The 20,593-nt window shown below is 39.5% G+C and overlaps 1 protein-coding gene across 1 annotated transcript in view; it reads left to right on the top strand.

Annotated features, from left to right (window-relative positions):
* The window catches only part of diaph3 (diaphanous-related formin 3), a 433,509-nt gene extending 414,477 nt beyond the window's left edge, over positions 1–19,032 (top strand). Inside the window, exon 29 of the mRNA XM_036586844.1 lies at positions 17,889–19,032. Within this exon, the coding sequence (XP_036442737.1) occupies positions 17,889–18,196 (308 nt within the window). The 3' untranslated portion in view covers positions 18,197–19,032. The remainder of the gene's footprint in view (positions 1–17,888) is intronic.
* The last annotated feature ends 1,561 nt before the right edge of the window (positions 19,033–20,593 follow it).

Here is a 20,593-nt window from a genome sequence, read left to right as displayed (position 1 = left end):
AAAAAGTAGTTTGTTATCCCAGAACCAGTACAAATGCGTGTAGCTCTGTCTCTCTTTCTCTCACTCTCTTTCGTGTGATAGCTTGAGCTGTGACACTAACAATAAAGTAAAACATGAATTAGAAAAGTCAGGAAAAAGGCTTGTTTGGCTTACTAGGTAGCTAGAAAGGGTACATTTCCTGACACTCATAAAGTAATGAAATCAGCACTGGGGAGATGATCTTTAAAGTGAATATCCCTACACACTTTCATTTTTTGTTCACCGTGATCTCCACTGCCTCCATCAGATTACTGAAATAGACCTCATTCCGTGTTGTCTACGTTATCTAAATAATTCACAGGGCCTATACAGCTCCTTTGCTTTTAAATGAAGCTGTAGATCTCTGATCAGATATTGCAGTTGTGATGTCTGGTTTCATTGACGTTTGCGTTGTGGCTTCCTTCCCCATCCTCCATGCGATACTCCGAGCAGCAGAGAAAGCCATACTGGACTCCTAACCTATTGATTTTTGCTTTTTCTGACAGACCGTCCGCTAGGTTACATAGAGATGATAGCGAAACGTGCAGTGTCTGAAATAAGAGACGTACTGTGGTGTCCAGTGTAACATTGTGCTTAACCCTATCTTACCTAACATCTCATTGGTGGTACATTTAGAGATATTGTTGAAGTTACCTTCATTAAAACCTGCCTACACTAGTTTGGACATGTTCATGTCGACATTGTGCAGAGTGAGCATGTGGAATTCGAGCTTTCTGTATGACCCAGTGTTTTCTATCACTGTATAAAAGACATGCAGTGCTGCCTGTATTGTTGGATGCATTGTAATCATTTCTGAGCGAGCATTCAGAACAGAATATAACTTGCTAGGGGGTTAATATTGATTTGTTTCATTAAAAGATGATAACTGTGAATTACATTACTGATCAAATGTTTGCTTGCTCCAAATGGTAGTTTTTTGGCATCCAAATTTTTGACTTAAATCTCAAAATATATGCAACAACACGCTCCTGCAAGTCTGACTCTGCAGGAGCGTGTTCACATGCCCTTAAAACCTCTTAATTTGTCTAAAATGTCACTTTACAAGTTAAAAGCCTTACTATGTATTAGGTTATCTTAAATTTAAATTTGTCTGGTTTTATATTTTAGAATACAGGCAGCTATCATTGAATTTATTTTAATAAAAACTTATGACATTATGTTCACTTATACTAAACTACCATTCTGAAGTATAAGAATGCACAAACAGTAAACACTGGTACTGGCAGGCTAAAAAATTGGTAGCGTGAAGCAAAGTGTGAGTACAATGGGCATTTGAAAACTTTTTAATGTTTAATTTATATGTTTAATAAAATATAAAGCTTGAGTAGTAAAAGCTTCCCCTTCAGATGAGCTCATGAACTAATACTAACACTGGAGCTAATTAATGCAGCGGTAGGCAGAGATGACTTGTGAGCTTCTACACTTCCTTTCCTTTCTGTACCAACAGTTTTGTCTAGTTTGTTGAGGTAACACTGAGGACAAAAAATATATATTAATTTTGTTGTTAATTACCCCAGTTACATTAGTTAGCCTAGTTCCCGCCACACTAGTTCTCTTTCTCGATCATAACCTTAGCCACGCATACTGGCCAGTGTTCTCACGCAGCCCTGTTTAAACTGAATTTAAATTTAAGGTTTCCACTGATTTGCTGGGCTGTATATTTTTCCCTGACTTTTTATGTTGCTGCATTAGCCATAAACCCAAGTTGCAAAATACATAGGATCCAGGGGGGCTACAAGACTGCCTAATTTAACTTCTTTGACCTCCTGAATGTCTCAAAATAAAAAGTCTGGGGAGGGGGTCCCTGACAATAAACTTATTATGATGTTATGCTGTCCGTTAGAGTAAAGTAGATATTCAAATACAAGTTTGGAGAAAGATCATTGTTTAGCCTGCTTCATTTACAAAATATCAAGTTTCTGTCTTTAATATTCTTAAATAACAGCACTGGTCTGCCTCAAGGTGGAGTTGTTGCAGATTGGTCCTTCATAGCCTAGAAACTGTATTTATGTGCAGGATACCTCTGAAAAAACTTCACAATATGCCGCAGCATATTTGTAAATCTGAAAACTTGCCCAGTTTCCCAAGAATTTTGTGGAAAAAACTGAATTGTTTCAACCCAAAGACAAATTAGGAGATGTGGAAGATCTCAGTTAATGTGTAGAAGATCACATTACCAAACTAGAAAAGAGCACTTCCGAGTTGTTAAACCAAGCATTTTGCTGCCATCGGCATCAGTGCCCCAATGGCAAGTGAGTTAGCAGCCAGGCAAGTAGCCATCTAACATGGGAGCCCCCTGAGTACCAGGGGGTATTTCACACAGTGACTTTATCACTGATTTCAGTGATAAAATACCTTTGAAGTGCCATTAGAATAGTCTTGAAAGGCATTAAATTTTACTTGAGGATGACTGCAGATACCTTCTGGTTGAGGAGAGTCTCCTTAGATTAAAGGAACAGTTCACTACCTGCCATATTAAGTGACCGAAATGGAAGTGACATCCTCAAACTATTAGGTCACATTCTAACAGTGATTGGAGGTTGAGTGAGAGAGTACCTAGTGCGAAATTGCCATCTGTGGCTGGGCTGTACGCTTACACGCTATGCTATCCATTTGATTAGCCAACACTCTGAGGCCCAGTCTGCCTGATTATCTCCACCTAGCTCATAATCACTTCCTTCTGTTTCTTCATCCCTCGCTTTTACTGGGAGCAAGGAGAGTAAAGATTAATGAGATAAGAGTGGACAGTCAGAAGTCAGAATAGGCCTGGAGTTTTGGATGCTAGCTAATCAGAGTTGCATGGTCATCTAACTGTGTATGCTTGTACATGCTGCATTAGCTATTATTAGCTTTCAGCACCTCTGTTCAGTAGCAATCCCCAAGTGTACTGTAGTGCTCCTAACCTCATTGCTCTGTAGTTAGTTGTGGTAGTTTGCAGTTAGCTTCAGTGCACTGTGATTATTGGTTAGTGGGTTGCCGCTGTGAAGCTTCTTCATCTGGGAATCTAAATTAAGAACTGACCGCTCCTTTTGCAAGCCCAGTCATCCTCCAAACCAAACTATGAGGAATGGTACGTCATTAGTGCTTGCTTTCTCACTGTTCACAATGTCCCGTTTATGGTTCTGGTTAGGAGTTGACAGTATGGCAAAAATATAATATTGTGATAGGTAAACATACCGTTGATCACTGCTCTTTAAGTATTGATAATTTTCACAGTGTTCTCAGAAAGCTTATTGTGGTGTCATTTATCGCGATAATGATTTATCGTTCACCTGGTCCTAGTCCTGGTCTAATGTGTTCAAGTTAACGTGGTTAGCTTGTTGTGGCCATTTGCAGACACTAGTGCACTGCTGACATTGGCATGTGTTGTTTGGCTTTCTTAGAGCATCTTTCATAGCATTTTCCGTGTTTTATTTATATAGTTATGCCTTGTTGCTGCGAATGACAGAAAGTGTCACTAACTGGTCAGTAAGTCCAAAAGCCACAGTAGACAGTTTCTCGCTGTGTATGTGTGTGCCTGTGTGTTGCTGTGTGTGTGTGTGTGTGTGTGTGTGTGCGGATGTGCGTGCTTGTGTGGAGACCAAAATATGATGAGGAGGCCAGGTGCAGACAGCTGTCAGGTGGTGTCATGGCGAGTTCTGTTTTCATAGGAAAGGTTTGGTCCAGTAAGGCGCAATAATATGATGTCATGCTTCACTAGCCAGACTCGCACTGCAGGGGACTGGTTCTACAGTTACATACAGAGCGCCTCTCTCTTTCTTCCTCTTTCTCTCTCTCTCTCTCTCTCTCTCTCGCTCTCTCTCTTGCTCTCTCTTGCTCTCTCTCTCTCTCTCTCTCTCTCTCTCTCTCGCTCTCTCTCTCTCTTTCTCTAACTCTCTCCCTCTCTCTCTCATATATTATTGTTGTCACTTCTGTTTTTTTCCTTTTCCCTTTTTCTTCTCACTGTTTTTCTCTTCTGTTTCTTCCTTTTTCTTCTCTTTTTTCATCTCTCTCCCCTTTCTTTTTTGTCCTTTGTCTCTCTCTCTCTCTGTCTCCTCTTTCCCTCTACCTCTATACTGGTTTCTTTTCTCTCTCTTCGTCTGTCTTCTTTCTTTATTTCCTTCCTTCTACCTCTCTCAGTCCCTCTCTCTCTGTCTCCCTAACTGTTTTTATTTTCTATTTTCTTTCATCTTTCATCTTGCTCTTGTTCTCTCTTCAGTCTCTTGTTTTTCTTTGACTTTTTCTTTTCCCTCTCTCTTCTCACTGTTTTTCTTTTCTCTCTCTATTTTCTCTCTCTTCTTCTTTCTTCTTTCTCTCTATACCTCTTTCATTGCTCTCCCTCTCTTTCTACATTTCTCCCTCGGCTTTCTCTTTTTTGTTGTTTTTCTCTCTCTCCTCTCTTTCTCTTTCTTCTCTGTACACCTACACTTATCTCTTTTCTCTCTCTAAACCCTCTTCTTTCTCTTTCTCCCTCCCTCTTTCAATCCCTTTCTCTCTGTCTTTATCTTTATTTCACTTCTTTTTTTCTGTTCACTCTCTTCTTTTATCTCTCTCTCTCTGTCTTTCTCTTTCCTTCTTTCATCTCTTTTTCTTTTTTCTCTTTGTTGCTTTTCTCTCTCTCCTACCTCTCTTTCTTCCCCTTTCTCTGTCCCCTCTCTGTTTCTCTAAACTTCCTTCATCTTGCTCGTTTTCTCTCTTCTTTCTCTCTCTCATTTTTGTTTTCACTTTTTCTTTTCCCTCTCTTTTTCTTTTCTCTTACTATTTCCTCCCGCTTCCTCTTTTTTCTTTCTCTCTGTCCCTCTTTAATTTTTTTCTCTTTTTACATTTTTCTCTCCCCTTTCCTCTGTCTCTCGTTTCTCTCTCTACTTCTATACTTGTCTCTTTTCTCTGTCTTTCTTTATCTTTTTTTCACCTCTCTTTTTCTGTCTTCTTTCTCATTTCTCTTTTGTTTTTCGCTCTTCTGTTTCTCTCCCACCTTGTTCTCTGCCTATCCCTTTTATCTCTCACTTTTTTGTCTTTCTCTCTCACGCTTCCCTCTCTCTGTCCCTTCTCTCTGTTTCTCTATCCTTCTTTCATCTCACTCGTCTTCTCTCTCTCTCTCTGTTTTTCCTCTTCTGTTACATATCGAGTTTGTGTGTGCGTGTGTGTTCTGGAGTCCACACTGAATTGTTTCTGTCCTCTGTCATTCAGTATGACTGATGTTTCTCCTCTGCAGTTGTGCATCATCTTCAGACATTGTGTTGATTATTTTGTCTACATCAACAGCTCCTCTACACTCTCTTAATGCTCCACATGTTTTAAGTCCTTAAATGCCATATCAGCTACATTTCATTCTAATCTCTCGCACTCTCCTTATCCCCTAAACAAACATCATTTGCTGACATTTTCTTTTCTCCCAGGGTTCAAGTAAGCATTAAGCCATTTTAATTTGTAATTAATTTTTTGCGAGGAGCTGAATGCTGTGGGATTAGAACTCCCCACAGCTGCTCTTTGTTAAGGACTCAATGCAGCCACAGCACTGCAACCGCAAAGAACTGCCTGTTAGACACACATAAACAAGTATGTATACATAGGCACACATTCTCAGAAATCTTACACCTACACGCCGGGGAGTTACAGGGGGAACCCTCTAAATTATGCTGTTTCTCAACAAACACCATTACCTATTCCCTTTCAGTGTTTCAAAATAAAAAAGCCATTGCGGAGTTCAGTTCACACTGAAAATCACACAGAATCCCACTACAACAGCAGGATGCACTTTGATATGAATCATTATAACCCTGCCAGGCATCAGGACGACTCCATCAGGCCAATACAAAGAACAGAGAGTTCCAATCAAAACTCACCTCCCATAGTTCCTCACCCTTCCTCACTTTCAGCCCCTTAACCTGTCTTAATAGTTTTTTGGCAGGAGTAGGAGAAAAAAATTGACATATAACATAGTATTGTATTACTTGCAGAAATGATCGTGATACCCAGAGCCCCAAATATTTCTGTTTTATTACTTGATGATTGAATAGCCAATCCAGCCTAAAACTAGCATTTGGTTTGTCATTTGTCATGTTACACAGCATTCTTTAGCATAAAATTGCATCCCTCAGCCTCATTAGTTTGACAGAATTCACAGTGTGTCCTTTTCGTGTTTTTGTGTACTTTGTGTTTTTGTATTTTTGTCATTCAGGTTTCTTTCACTACAGTACCCAGCATGCATACTGATCTAGATGCTAATAAACACAGATGTGATAATTGGCAGCAAAAGGGAAAAACAACCCGTCCTTAAGCATCCACCCCAAAGCAGTTGTGGTTTTCCAAAAGTCTCCTCCAACTTCAAGATACATCACCAGAAGGGGGTTTTCCTAGTCTTTTAACCGGAAATTCTCACTCTAGAGACTACTGCCACAGCGCTGTGAGATAAGAATAGATATGTTTACAGCAAATGTAGAGATGGTTTCATTTTTCATTTTGGCCAGAATGTGTCTTTAATGTACCATTGACATGGAAAAGTCTCCTAATGTTACAACCTATAATTGTAAACCACTCTGGCAGGGCTAGCCTTTTAAGGGCCATAAGCAGAATCTTTTGGGGCCCTAGGTGATGTACTGTAAAATTAAAGACTAATTAATAACAATGACAACCACAAGCTCTCTCAATTCTATACACTTATAACTGGCTAATTGTGTATTGCTGATGATGAGGATGCCCGTTTGAGATTCGAATAAGTTACAGTTTAAATTGCAGGTAACCTTCTCAGAGCTCCTTCTCACAGTGGCAACAGAGTCGCAAAGATTAACAGGGAAGGTCGTTAACCGCTGTTGTAGGTTTTGTGAAGCTGAAACTTAGTCAGGAAGCCTAAGATAAGCCTGCTTTGTTAGACAGACCCCAAATTGAGGACTGCTTATTGTCAAATTATATGCTAAAATGAATGGCGTAATGTTAACACCACAAAAAAACAACATACTTATCTTCTCTTTTTCTTTTCTGCATTTTGGCTCCAAATGTGTACATTCTATCCTACCTTTTATTTAGAGTCAGCACTGATTTTTTTGGCGTGCACAATAGTAATGGGATCAGTATTGGCAGATATTTGCTTAAAAAATAAATATCAGCATCGGACAGATGTTTAGATTTGGCCAGTATTTCAAACTAATATTTCACTGTTGTTAAAACAAAGCTTCGTATATCCGAGAAATTTACAGGAGAAGAAAAAAAACACACTTTACTTAATGTAAGTCAATGAAACCAGAAGTCTTTCCAAGTCATTCTGGGCCATTTCTTTTGGTCTGTTTATCATGCAATTTACACACAATATAAAGGGCAACAGGCATTTTCAAATTATGTCAGAAACTGAAAAACGACAAAAATGGAGATATGAGGTTTTGTTCGGACAGCAGCAATTTGATGGTGCATTTATTGTACTTTGGGAAAGCAAAACATTCAGATGATGCTGGACTGATGTGCTAAAATGTCTGTATTACACTCATTTTACAGCGTTTGAAACAATATACAAATAAATGTCTATCCATAGTGATAATCCAGGTGGATCTAGTCCCAGTTACTACATTTTATAAATGTTTATGTATTAGCATCGGCAGATGTACATAAAAATTTTGGATAACTCCATCAGATATCCATATCTGTGCAAGTTTTATTGAATGTTGCTTTTGTCTTCTTTGCCGTTCTTTTTTGCTACAGTAAAAAGGTGAATGTGAACAACATTGTAAACTTTTTTTAAAGCAGAAAGAAATCATTTACTGTCAATAGTGATAAATTGTAACATATCACACTGTGCATTATCGCAAAAGTTATCATATCCTTTAAGTATTGTGATATCATAAGGCCTTTAGTGGTTCCCACTCCTAGTTTTCACCCCTAATTGTCAGTCTGAAACATAAACATGTATGCTGTGTGGTTTGTGTGGTGTAGCAGTAGCCGTGGACTCTCTGGTGGAGTGTTATGGCAGTGATAATGTGCTTAATTACTGCTTAACTCATGTGGACACAGAGGGAAATGTGCAGGCCATCGCTCTGCTAGTCCTCTGCCTGACAGTGAGGGGCATTAATGCCTCCTCCTCCACCACATTTATCAACCCTTTGTACCATTAATGCCTTTTTTCCCCTCAGTCTCCCCTCATTTTTGGGCCTAGTAACTACACCCGCACACACAAATGCTCCGATTCCCTGATGTGCTCAAACGCAGTGGGTTATCTTTTTTTTTCTTTTTTTTAATGCTTCTCATGCACCTAAAGGCATCAATTAAGGTATTATTTATCACCGGTGGTTCAGGTCCAATTCACCCGCTTACAGAATTAGCTCTGATTCTCCCCAACCTTGTCAGCTCGTGTCATCCCCCCCTTTTTTCCCACCCAAATGTAGATAAACGAGTGTGCAGAGAGTCCAGAGAGAGAGAAAATGAGAGGTCCAGCAGGAGAGCCCTGATCATTAAGCTAGATTTAGTCATCAAGTGCTGCTGTTACATCATCCTGCATTAGTTTGCTTTACTGCTTTATTTCTGACTGTAGTTTTTCTGTTTTTTTTTCCCACAGACTTAATCTAACCATGCAGGCCTATAATTCTGTTATTATTCTTCAGATTTATTACTCAATAATACTTTATTACTCAGTATCTACTACTACTATGAATTATTCAGTAACTACTCAGAATTACTCAGTAACTCCTATGAATTTTACAGTTGCTACTATATATTATTCAGTAACTACTAAGAAACTAATATGTAGGTTATGTTGTTATGAGAGTGAAGAATTTGAAGCGTAGACCCACATAGAGTCCTTTGCAGTTTAAAGGAGTACTCAAGCATCTTCCAGTGTCTGCCACATCTGCAACAAATTGTTTATTATCACAAACAGTAATTTATCAGAAGAACAGAAACTCATTCACTCAAAACACACTTAAAATAGAGCTGAAGCACCTGTCCACTGACACCTATTCTGTCCTTTGAGTCAATGAATTTTCTCTTCTTTTCTGTGCACAGGGAAATTACTGTCCATGCTACAGATGCAGCACATAGAAAGGAGGTTAAGCAATGCTGGCTTATTCCTTTAGGAGGTTAAGGGGCAGATTTTCCTGTTTCACAGTGGTACAAACTCCATTATCTACTAAACAGGCCCAATGGTGCTTTAGCACCATAAGACCAAAGGAGCGGTCACTGCTTTTTTGCATATGCATTTATAGGAGTTTCTCAGAGCACAAAAGAGATTGTAACAATAAAGCACCTACTCCAGTTTACCCAGGCAGATAGTAAACACTGACTGTGTGCTATTTAACTCCTGAGAAAAGCTTGTCTTAATTTTGGCGCTAACATTGCTGCCTTTGTTTGCTCAGAGAGAACAGAGAGTTTTTCAAATGCATTTATTTTTTATTAAATATTTTTGATTAACTAAAAAATGTAAACGCCTGCCAGGCATACCATGTCTTTCTTACTCTGATGAAGGACATAAAAACCAAACCAAATAGTTTTAGAAGAACAATGTTTTAAACTGCTTTTTCATCATTTTTATATTTTTGGTAAATTGTATATTTTACAACACTGTCAAAGAGTAGATTTTGCTTAAATAATGATCTGACTTTTTGTTTTTCCAACCGATTGTTAAAAGACTTGGTAGTTAGCGCCTCTCTTAGTAAATCTGCTTCTAAGACTATGTATAGATGCATTTGTTTTTGACAAAATAATAAAATGCAAAAAAGAAATGATGTCTGTAAGATAATGAAAAGTATTGGGTCCATATTACAAACTTTCCCGCTTTGCTGTGATATTGTAACTGTCCCACTAATGCAGATAACCATGTTTGGCATTTCCCACTGATGAAATAATCAGTTCAGTATCAGCGACCATCATTGCATCTCCTTTCACACCTTTAGACATGCTAATGGAAAAGTAGCATTAGACTCGTTCCAGTCTGTGGCACAGTAGCGTCCTGCTGAGCTGAGAACTGTCCTGTTACTCTCCACGCTAGTTTCATTGTCTCCACTCGTTCACCATGTACCGTTCCCTGCTTTATGACCACGAACCAGGGGAAGACAGATTGCATAATTGCTCCTAATACGTCTATATATAACATTGCGGGGTGTGTGCAGTGGGAGGGAGTGCATTGTGCTGCTGTTTGGAATGGGACGTGCTCCGTCGAAAGCCTGTCTGCGCACCGGCTCGTTAGAGTGATCAAGCGTCCTTGTCGACTGTCACGTTCTGTCGAGTCGCCTGCCAAAATTTTTAGAGGCGAGGAGGGGAGAGGAGAGCGTGTGCGTGAAGGAGATGAAAAGAAAAAGGCATCTTTTCCTCACAACAGCCTCTGTGCAAATGCAAAATGAGCAAATGATCTTTCTGAGTTCAGAAATCTGCATTGTGCTCGGGTTCTGTTTGGAGAGAGAAATGAGTGTCTCTCGCTGTCGACTGGCTGGCGCCAGACGTGAGCAAATTTCTATGAGCGGAGCAGAGAGGACCAGGCGCTGATAAAAGGCTAGAGTGACATCCGTAATACCAAAGCACTCTGGGGGTGGGGAGTGCCATCTCTACACTCTTAGAAAGACACAGGGATACAGACAGCATGCATGGAGGGATGGATGGACAGATGGATAGATGGCTGGATAGGTGTTTGTTACTGAGATTGATGAGCGAATAGATCGGTACAGAAACAAGCTGGAATAGTTTCAGATCTTAAAGGAAGAGTTTGGTGATAAATCAGATTTACACTGTTTTCCCCTTAAATGTCACTAGCTGGCCGAGACACGTTAGATGTCTAAAGTTTGCTTCTTTAATTTTGCACTGGAGCTAATCTCAAATAGTTTTGTTTATGTGGCTTTTGACACTGTGTGACATACTATTATCTATTTAATAAACAAATGGACAAAAATCAGACTTCAAGCTGATGTAAAGTACTGTGCAAATGTCAGAGACCACCCTTCGTTTGTTTAATTTCCATTCAGAACAGCCATTAAATATAAATTATTCATTTTCAGAAATTTCTGAGGAGATTGGGTAATGCAAAGAATATACAAAGAAATAGACAACAAAGAAGACAATTTACAAATCAAACAAAGACACTGCTGGTGTTCTCAGAACAGTGGACTGACAACCCCAGAGCCCAGACCTCACCATCACTGAATGTGTTTGGGATTAATTGAATTGTGTGAAACAAAAAATGCTACCTAATTTGAAGATGTGGGAAAATAACTGCAGATTTCTTTGATTTGTTTGAAAAACTGAAAGGAAGTTTCCTGATGTGAAGTAAAGTTTGGATTGATGAGTAAATTTATTATTGGAGTTGCTTGGATCTTAAGAAAAAGAAACTACAGCCACCTTCTAAGAATGAACTTTAGAGAACTTTGGAGATTTCATCAAGTCTCACGAAAAGAATGGAAACTAATAAAGGCAGAGGATGGACTTATTTAAATACTGAAAAGTCTGATATTATATTAGTTGTTAAGGTGTGTAATTTTCTCTAAATATGTGTTTTCCACTTTTTCCTGACACTGAAAAATTGATAACTTGTACTTAATGGCCATTTTGACTTCTGTTAAAGATTTCTGTTAAATGAATGGTGGCTTCTAATTGTTGCACAGTATTGAATTTTTGTCTCTGCATATAGGTAACAATATGTCATGCAATATCAGAAACCACATAAGCAAATCTAATAACTTGGTTCGGGGCAAGTGTGTAAAGATTTATGCACAAAACTAATGTACATAGAGTCTATGAAAACTTCATTTTAAAAATAAATTTTTAGGCTAATTAATTACATTTGGTTTAAGTGAGAAAATAGTGTAAATTAGATTTACTTCCAAAAGTGGAAACCAAGACATCCAACAAAATAGGCTCACTTAGAATATCAAACAGAAGTTTCAGCCATATGAACAAGGCCAGCTAGTGGAAAATAAAGTTGAGACATCAAACAAAATGCAGCTAAATGTTTAAACAGGGAGCAAGACAAAGGAATCCAAGGGAAATAAAGGGAGATGAGAGGGAGGGAAATTGCGAAAAATAAATAAAGAAAGAGTGAGACTAATGAGTGTGGCCTGAAGCATGGGGCAGGGAGTGCCACACAGTGACAAACGAGTGTGCAGCCACACACAGTGGTAATGAGAGCAGAGTGGAATACAAACTTACAGCTCCATACCGAGCCTTCATCTCCACACAGCGCTTACCATCCACAAATATAGCTCCCAATATAGCTCGCATAACCTTCAGCTCAGAGCCACCCATACAGCTCACAGTGCGCTCTGCAACTCCCGTCTGCCTGCTGCTGCAGCTGAAACGCACTCGTTCAGAAATGAACAGCGTTTTCATCCGAAGCCGATGGTTCGTTTGTCCAACTAGGGGAAGTTTGAGTTTGTGTGAAGTGCTAGTTGTAGGTTAGGTCGCTGTAAGTGTTCAGCAGTGGACATTTACTATAACAGCCCACTCTAATCCACGGAAAATTAGTTTTCATAGACCCTTGCAGACCCATAGGGCAGAATTGCAACAGACCTATAAAATTCTCTGGCTCTGTATTGAATTCATGCTTTAGCAAGAGATTGTAACTGGTGACTGTGTTTCAATATCGGTCAGTGGTGAGGTCATTTTGTCGCTCTGCTGTTTGCAAACATATCCTGGAGCCACCACCACTCCACACACACGCCCCCCAACCCATGTCACTTATTTTGATCCCAAACAGTAGCTTCACATTGTCACCCTATCCATTCTTTCTTTACCTGTCTGTATCAACTCCCTCTATGTTTAGCTCTTGCTTCCCCAATTTATTTAAATTCAGTTCAGTGAGCATTATTGGCATGAACATTTAGTTACAGTACTGTCAATGCATTATTGAAAGAACATTTAGAGATTTCAGTTACAAGAAAAAATGTCATTTTGAATTTTCAAAGAAGAAGTATTATAAGAATGGCAGTTTAAAAGAATGCATAAAGGTGTTAACAAACAAAGCAATACGTTTATTATAGGTCCTGTATTTCATTGGAGGATCACTCACTGTCCTTATCGCACAATAGGACAGGCAGTTTGTATAAATTAAAAAAAAAATAATGATATCTTAAATTTGTATTTTTACAGAAGTGCTTTAGTTTTTCACTGTTTGTCTGAAAGTGCAATTCTGCTTTGACAACTTTGTTCTTGCGCTGCTGGCACAGTCTCTGCTCTTTTGGAAGTCATGATTTTTATATTGGCCTGTTTCTATGGCCAGACTGTGTTCACTGAGTCTGTACTTTGTCAGTGCAGTTCCCTCTCTCTCTTGTTCTCTCTCTCTCACACTTTCTCTCCCCCATCCCTCAATCCCTGACCCTTTAGAGCTTCTACTAGGAAATTTTGGTGCTCTCAGAGTGTCTAGGAAATATTCAGACTGCCAGACAAATTAAAAAAAATATACTGGTTTTAATGTTGAGCAAGAAAAATCCTTTTCGCCATGTACTGTATATGTTTGTATGTCGTGGTTCGAACAGCAAACCTGAGAGCGTTTGTCAGTTGAGTTTTCTGTGTTTTATTACAGTGGATAGCATGCAGATGTATTTATTGACTGTCATATCTGTATAAGCCTGCGTTTCCGTTGGTAAATGATCAAGTAAGGTTATCATGGCAAAATTTGAGCATAACTATTAGCCGTTTCAGTGTGGGTACACAAGCTCTGGCTGTCACATATATCACTACATTTAAATATAGCGTTACCTGTAAATGACAAGAAGATGAAGTTTATTTGCATTTGAGTTCTTGGTGTGCAGAGCAGAAGATTAGGCTAACTAAGGTTGAGCTGGAGCAGCTCTGTCCTTCGCTAAGTGGGGGTAGTCTAGGTGGTCTCTTCTCCATATATTTGACAGCAGAAGTACACTTCACCACAAAAATGAATGTTTGTTTACTTTATTTACAGTCCTGTGTATGAGTCCAAAGGGTGTAATTATTTAAAACCATTTCTCTTAGTGCTTAATGTGTTTTTACTTGACAAAAAACACCATATATCAGTAAGAATTTCTTATTTTGAAAAAATAGTTGATAGCTAGTTTGAAGAAAGAGTTTGATTCCAGGTGTCGCATCCATCCAACTAACATAATACTGAGATGCCACGAGGAGAGATCTGGAAAGGGTTAAACAAACACACTGACGTATGTAAAATCACTTTTCTCAGGTTAAAACTTTTACACAGTACTGTATATGACTGTTGTATTGGGTTTTTACTGGTGAAATACTGGTGTTTACCAGCTAGTGGACACCCCACTGTCTTTCTCCATCCTTCTATCTCAGTCTGTCTAACTCCCACCCCTCTTCCCCCCATATAGAGATTGTTCAGGTGAGCGTCTTTTAAGACACTCATCCATCACTCTCTCTCCCCCTCTGCACCACTGGCAGGTTGCGTTTGTGGTAGTGGAGCAGTTTGGCGGCAGGCTGTTTTTTCTGCCACGCTGATAAAACACACTGTCACGAGTGAGCGGTCCCGCCACGGAGTCGCCACTGATCTGGTGATAGAGCCTCATGCTCCAGAAAGAGGCAGAGAGGAGAGAGAGGAAAATACAACAGCAAAAAAAACTTTGAACAGTGTGTCCCTGCAGCCTCTGATCTGGTCGAAGCAAGGTCACATTAATATGGATTTCCTTTTTTTTTTGTCTTCCAACCTCTCTCCCCCCATCCTCTCTATCCGTCTATCTACATCTCCATCTTCATTTCCCTCTCTCTTTTCCTTCAGACTGATAAAGTTTAAAAACGCACTCAAGCTCAGAGACTGTAATTCTTAAGAGATGTCGCTTTCTCTCGTCTCTCTCCGACGGGCGAGAGAGGACACAAATCGAGACGAGATCAGGCGGAGGGAGGGGGAAGAGAGAGAGGGAAGAAAAAGAGAAGTTTAGTCATATGCCTCTGAGTTGGAGTCAATCAGGCAGATCTTTTCGATAATGGTACGTATGGCGGAGTGGACTGCAGGAGACGATATATCCGGAAGGCTTTTGCTTATTAGCCCCACCAGCATGAGCACAGATGAGGAGGAAGCGGATTTACCCCTGTGAAGAAGAAGAGCGGAGAAAAAGTGACAAGGGCCAGGAGATCGGGCTACATATCCACTGCAGCAACGGACAGAACAGAAATCAGCCCATTGCCAGTCCACTCCTGTTCACCTCTCTGTGTTCATGGGGGGCTTTGAGAAGGGGGTTCCTGCAGGAAAGCGTGTTGTGGAGCGATTCTCTCTTTTCGCAAGGATATGTTTCTGTTTAATTATATTAGTGTTGCAGAGCAGTTGTCATTTGCATGTCCGGTTGATTGACACCTTATCCCCTCCTTCAGCCTCCTCTCATTTATCTAATGACTGCTCGGCTCTGCACCAGCCATTTTTTCCAAAGGCTGCTAACAGGGATACGTTTTTTCATTCTTTTCTCATTCACACACTAGGGATGTAAATTGTGGCAAATTCCTTGGACCAATAACTGACTGTCATTAGTTGGTGTTTGATCGACATGGAGAATCAAATATCAATCGTTCACTCTGATCGATTATGATTGGATAAGCCATATTTGAAGCCAGTATAAAATATATGGCTGTATTTTTATTGCTACCATGATATGAGTTTTCACAATAAACACATAGTTCTGCAGTGACAGAACTAATTAAACACCCTCAAAAAACAAGTGGAAAAAGTGATATAGTTAGATTGGTGGGAATGTAGCCCAGCAAGTGTTTCCCTGTGCTGTGCTTAAACCCTGCTCTCTTATGTGGACAGCAAGTAACTTAACCATTTAGCTAAATAGCAAAAAACACCCATGTCCACAGTTCAGAAATGACACTATCCTGAATGACTAGCCTGTAAAAATGTTTCAAACATGATGATTTTTCTCAGACTGTGTTGTGTGTAAAATGCATAGAACTGCAAGTAGTAACAACTACTGTCACAACAAATCTGCATCATCACAAGGAGCTTTTTAAGGAATTGTAGGCCTAAAATTGAAAATAAAAACATACATATATATTCGTGTTTGTAGCCTGACTGCAATCACACAGAAAAAGCTGTTCAGGTAATCCTGGCTCTTTTTAGACTGAAGCATCTCATGGATTTCCCTCACGTTTTGCAAGCTATAAATTTTTCATATTGCCCTTATTAGCAGTCAGATACCTTTTGATGCTGCATATGAGCACGAGTTGACAACACCATTGTTAAAAAAAAAAAAAAAAAAACAGCCCCAGACGTCGATGTTTTCGCCTCTGTGATGTACAGAACTCTTAGCCTGGGCATAAACTACACTTTTAAATCTCAACAGATTTATAAGCCTTAACATTGGTTCATCACAGAATTCTGTGTCTTTTTGTTGTGTGGAAGTTCACACTAGATGACAAGGTAAGGAGAGACTATAACACACATAACGAGTTTTGGCTATGAATAACAACTCGGAGTCCTCAGAGATCACATGACACAAATAAAGCTAAACGTACTGGACCTGTTTGTGCTTTTATGTGTGGCAAAAGTGAAAACTGGGGATTAATATGGTTAAGAAACACTGAAATCACAGTAAGAGCTGAAGAAATATTTCACTACAAACTGGCAGCTAATTTGAAATTGTAAAGAGAGAGACGTGACATCTGGATCCAGCATTATAAACATGATAACGACTCATTTGCCACTCCGCGCTGCTCTGTTTGCATGCAGGTGCATGCACGACTCTTTGCCTTTTTCTCCACTCTTCTAGCTCTCTGATTGGCTGTTGTTTGAATCACTCATTGGGCGCATCTCTGACCTCGTCACACTACAGGACTCATGAACGTATTGATTCATAAATATAAAATGCACCATGGACTACAGCCTGATGTTATGAAGTATTGTATCACATGTGGTTTAATGTTGGAAATTTTCTTCTGCCAAAAAAACACTACCCTCTTGCATTATGGATAGAGCCAAAAAGGGTTGCAGTATCAGGTTCAACTCAGCTTTGTCAATATTTGCTAGATTAACCAGAATTCTGTTTTGTTCCAGCTAGTCCGCAAAGCACTTCACAGCCCTCCTTTTTTGCTGAACTGTATTCTTAATATAATGTAGACTGCTTTCACACTGTTTAGAATCTGACCAAACGGTCAGCAGGTGAAGTTTTAGCTCATAGAGGTTATCTAATGTATTAATTTTATGTTTTTGTGTGCTAAAGTGGAACCAGCAACTGTTTTATTTTTACAGACAAAGGATTAGAATCTCCAGAACCAGCTTAGACTGAGCTGCAGACATCCAAGTTATACGTGGAAGCGCTCAAAGTTTCAACTGCTGAATGAAGTAACAGCTATGTCCAGACTACTTTCACTCTTCCAAAATGTAAAGTAGCCTGCACAGTGTCACAGTTTGCCTGTTCTGAGAGGAGCAAAGGATGCCTTATTTACATTTGAAGACATTTTTCTGCTTCGTCATGTGTGGAGCTGCGTCTCAAAAATCAGCTCAAACTGTGTTGTGAAGATGGTGAAAGAGCTCATGAAGTCTTAGCTCCTGAATAAGATGGACAAATTGCCTGTTCTGTGTTCGTCTTTCCAAAGTTGAAAGCATCCTGTGTCACTTTTTGCCCGTTTCACAAAAAGCAAAGGATTCAAAGATCTAATCAGGTTTTTCTGCAACCTGTACAAAAAATGTCACATCCAGTGTGTATAGTTTTCATGTGAAAAAATCGTGTCTAAATGTTTCTGTGCCATCAGAACTAACTATAACATCATATGTGTGTATATTACATTATGTAAATACATACTGTGCACATTACATTAAAAAGCAGCGTCACCACTTGCACCAGAAAGTCAATGTGTTGTTTTCCAAAAGGTGCAAACAAGAATAAATAGTTTCATGAGAACTCACTCATTTCTCTTTATTCCCCCCCCATTCTTTCTCTTTCTTTTCTCTCTCGCTCTTTCTCTCTGTCTCTCTCCTGCAGAAAACACAAGGGTACCTCTGCAAAGGTCACGGTCCCGGCAGAATATCAATTTCAGCTCAACGCGAGCCCCCGCTGCCAGGGAGGCTCATTACGAGAACGAGGCCCATCCGTCTGCAGCACGGAGAGCAGCCCCTGCCCACCGGCCGGACAGGGAGAAAGAGAGGGAACGGGAAAAAGAGAGGGAGAGGGAGAGGGAGCGGGAGCGAGCAAAAGATCAGGAGAGCGAGAAAGAACAGACCCCGCCAGGGCGCTCGGCTAACGGGGACGCAGACGTGGAGGCTCTGCTTGCTCGACTCCGCGCCCTGTGACCTCACATCCCCTTCTGACCTCTGTGTACGGTCACCACGGCAACGGCCAGACCAAGCCCAATTAAGCTGGCCATCCCTCGCACTAATGAACGCCGTCAAGTAGCTCGCACACAAACACAAAAGTCTTAACAATTAACCTTTCCTTTCACACGTCCCTGCCCTTTTCCTCTCGACAACTGGCGAGGGAGGCGAGTCATTGTCCTCTGGCGCTTACCAAAAGCTTTTAGAGCTCCGTTCAGTTTGGGCGTCTTTGTTTAAACGAGAGGGTTTTGATGGTTGAGGGCGACCCCGCGGCCACACTTTCTGAGCTTAATAAAAAACAGAAAAGCATTTATATTGAAATTCAAGTTTAAAGAAATTCAAATCTAAAGGTAAAAGAGCCAAATGGCTAGAGAACAGTGGTACAGAGTTGTCAGAAAGACAAAAGTAGCTAGACTTCATGCTGGTCTTTAAGGCTACAGGGCCTTTGTCTTAAATACATATGTGCACTTTCAATATATTCTTTATTCTATGCAGACTCATGAAACTATAATATTTATGGCTTTTTATTTTCTAACTATAACAATTTTAGCTTTTAAAACGGCTTAGCCTCACATACAAAATAAGACCAAACTAATAATGAATAATAAGGGCTAGGAGATATCATTTGGTATTGCTGCATATTAAACCTAATTAATCATTTTTGTCAGCTTTATGTATAAAAAATAGACATCAAATTAAACTGGCAGTGTTGCTTTTGCAGCCAAAGTAAGACCTTCAGACAATGATTTTTAAAACAACGCAAGCCCTAAGTCACAGCTGTAAGCGTGGTTAACGTTTGAAATTGATCAAACAACAAACAGTAAACTGAGTTTAGACAAACTGTAGCTCTACAGTGCTCAAAAGTAGTCTTGGGACACCTCTATCATCATTTGGTTTTTTAGAATTATTTAATTTGTTAATACTGATGGATATTGTGCTTTACCATACTTAAAAGCATATCATTTCAGTTATAACTTATCAGTCAATACTTTGGGTTCAACTGTACGGTAACAGATTAGAATATTTTCACATAACCAGGCATTTTACTTCAAAACAAATATAGTGACGCTAATTGAAATGCACATGTTCAAACCAGAGATCTCTGGCGTTACTCCTGGAATGCCACCATACAGCACACCAGACCTGAATTTTAATAATATTCTAAAAGATATTGCTTTAGAAAACTATCTGAATAAAAAAATATCTGAATCTGTCAAAATAATGCTGTATCTTGGTTATAAAATGTGTGAGAGAAAGATTCATTTCACTGTCATCCAAAAGAAGGGGTATGCAACAAAATAGTGACCTGAATAAAATACTAAATTTTAAATGTTTAAGTACCTTACTTGAGTTTTCAGTGAATTACTGGGATTGTTTTGGGTTTCAGTGACTAAACCTGGTTGTTATTGCTGGCTGTTCTAACGTCTCTGATGGATACAAAGGAATGAATGAAAACTTTAACTTGGAAAGTAATACCTAAACAAGACATAAATTGTGTTCAGAGAGTGTACCAGGACTGCTTTTGAGCACTGTAAAGCACCTTGAACAGTTTTCATTTCTTTAAATCTGTACTCTGTGTCTGTGCCCTTCACAAACCACAGAAAGGCTTTGCTTCTATCACCATGACAGGTTAATGAAGGTATGAATTTCCTGTCACAATGACTGTATACTTATCGCCCAGCCCTGATGTCGGCGCCACATTCTAATTGGGTTTGTTATTGTCAGTATATTATGATACCCTGCCCTATGTTTGTACGTCTGTATGTAACCAAAAGAATGATTTTGTATGTACTGTGTATATGCGAACACAGATGAATCTGTATATCCTTGCTCCTTTTGTACTCCTAAAGAGAGAAGTAGATAAAAATGTAGTGGTAGAAGATGCAGTGATTGTTTCACCAGCAGAGCATCCACTATGCAAGACCTACTGTTTCCCATTCTAGTGCTGTTATTTGGAGACGTGAAAATGTCTCTCAAGTCAACGTCTTACACTTTTTCTATATTTTCTGTGTGAACAGACATCAAATTATCCGAGCAATTCAGTGTATGTTTCTTTTCAGTGTTCTTTGTTTTTTGTTGTTTTTTTCCTTGTATTTTCTTCTAAGGTAGTAGAGCATATTGTGTAACCTGGAACTTTTTATCTCTCTTAATCTTTGCTGTTCCTGTATGCGCTGTCTTCTCTTTTGTTCTGTGTGAGTCTTGAATTTAATTGACTAGTATTTCCCGTTCTTGTCAACATGATGTCTTTCCTTTTCTTGTCATCATCTTGTCTACTTCTGATCTGATTACTGTCTTGTTACGTTCAACAGTTTGGCTTCGAATTCAGCATGGTGTCACGAGGTAGATCACTGATGGAATTATGTTGGGATTTTTTGG

Source organism: Colossoma macropomum, unplaced genomic scaffold, assembly GCF_904425465.1.
Source record: "Colossoma macropomum unplaced genomic scaffold, Colossoma_macropomum, whole genome shotgun sequence".
NCBI classification, from domain to species: domain Eukaryota; kingdom Metazoa; phylum Chordata; class Actinopteri; order Characiformes; family Serrasalmidae; genus Colossoma; species Colossoma macropomum.
This window is presented reverse-complemented; position numbering and strand designations above follow the sequence as displayed.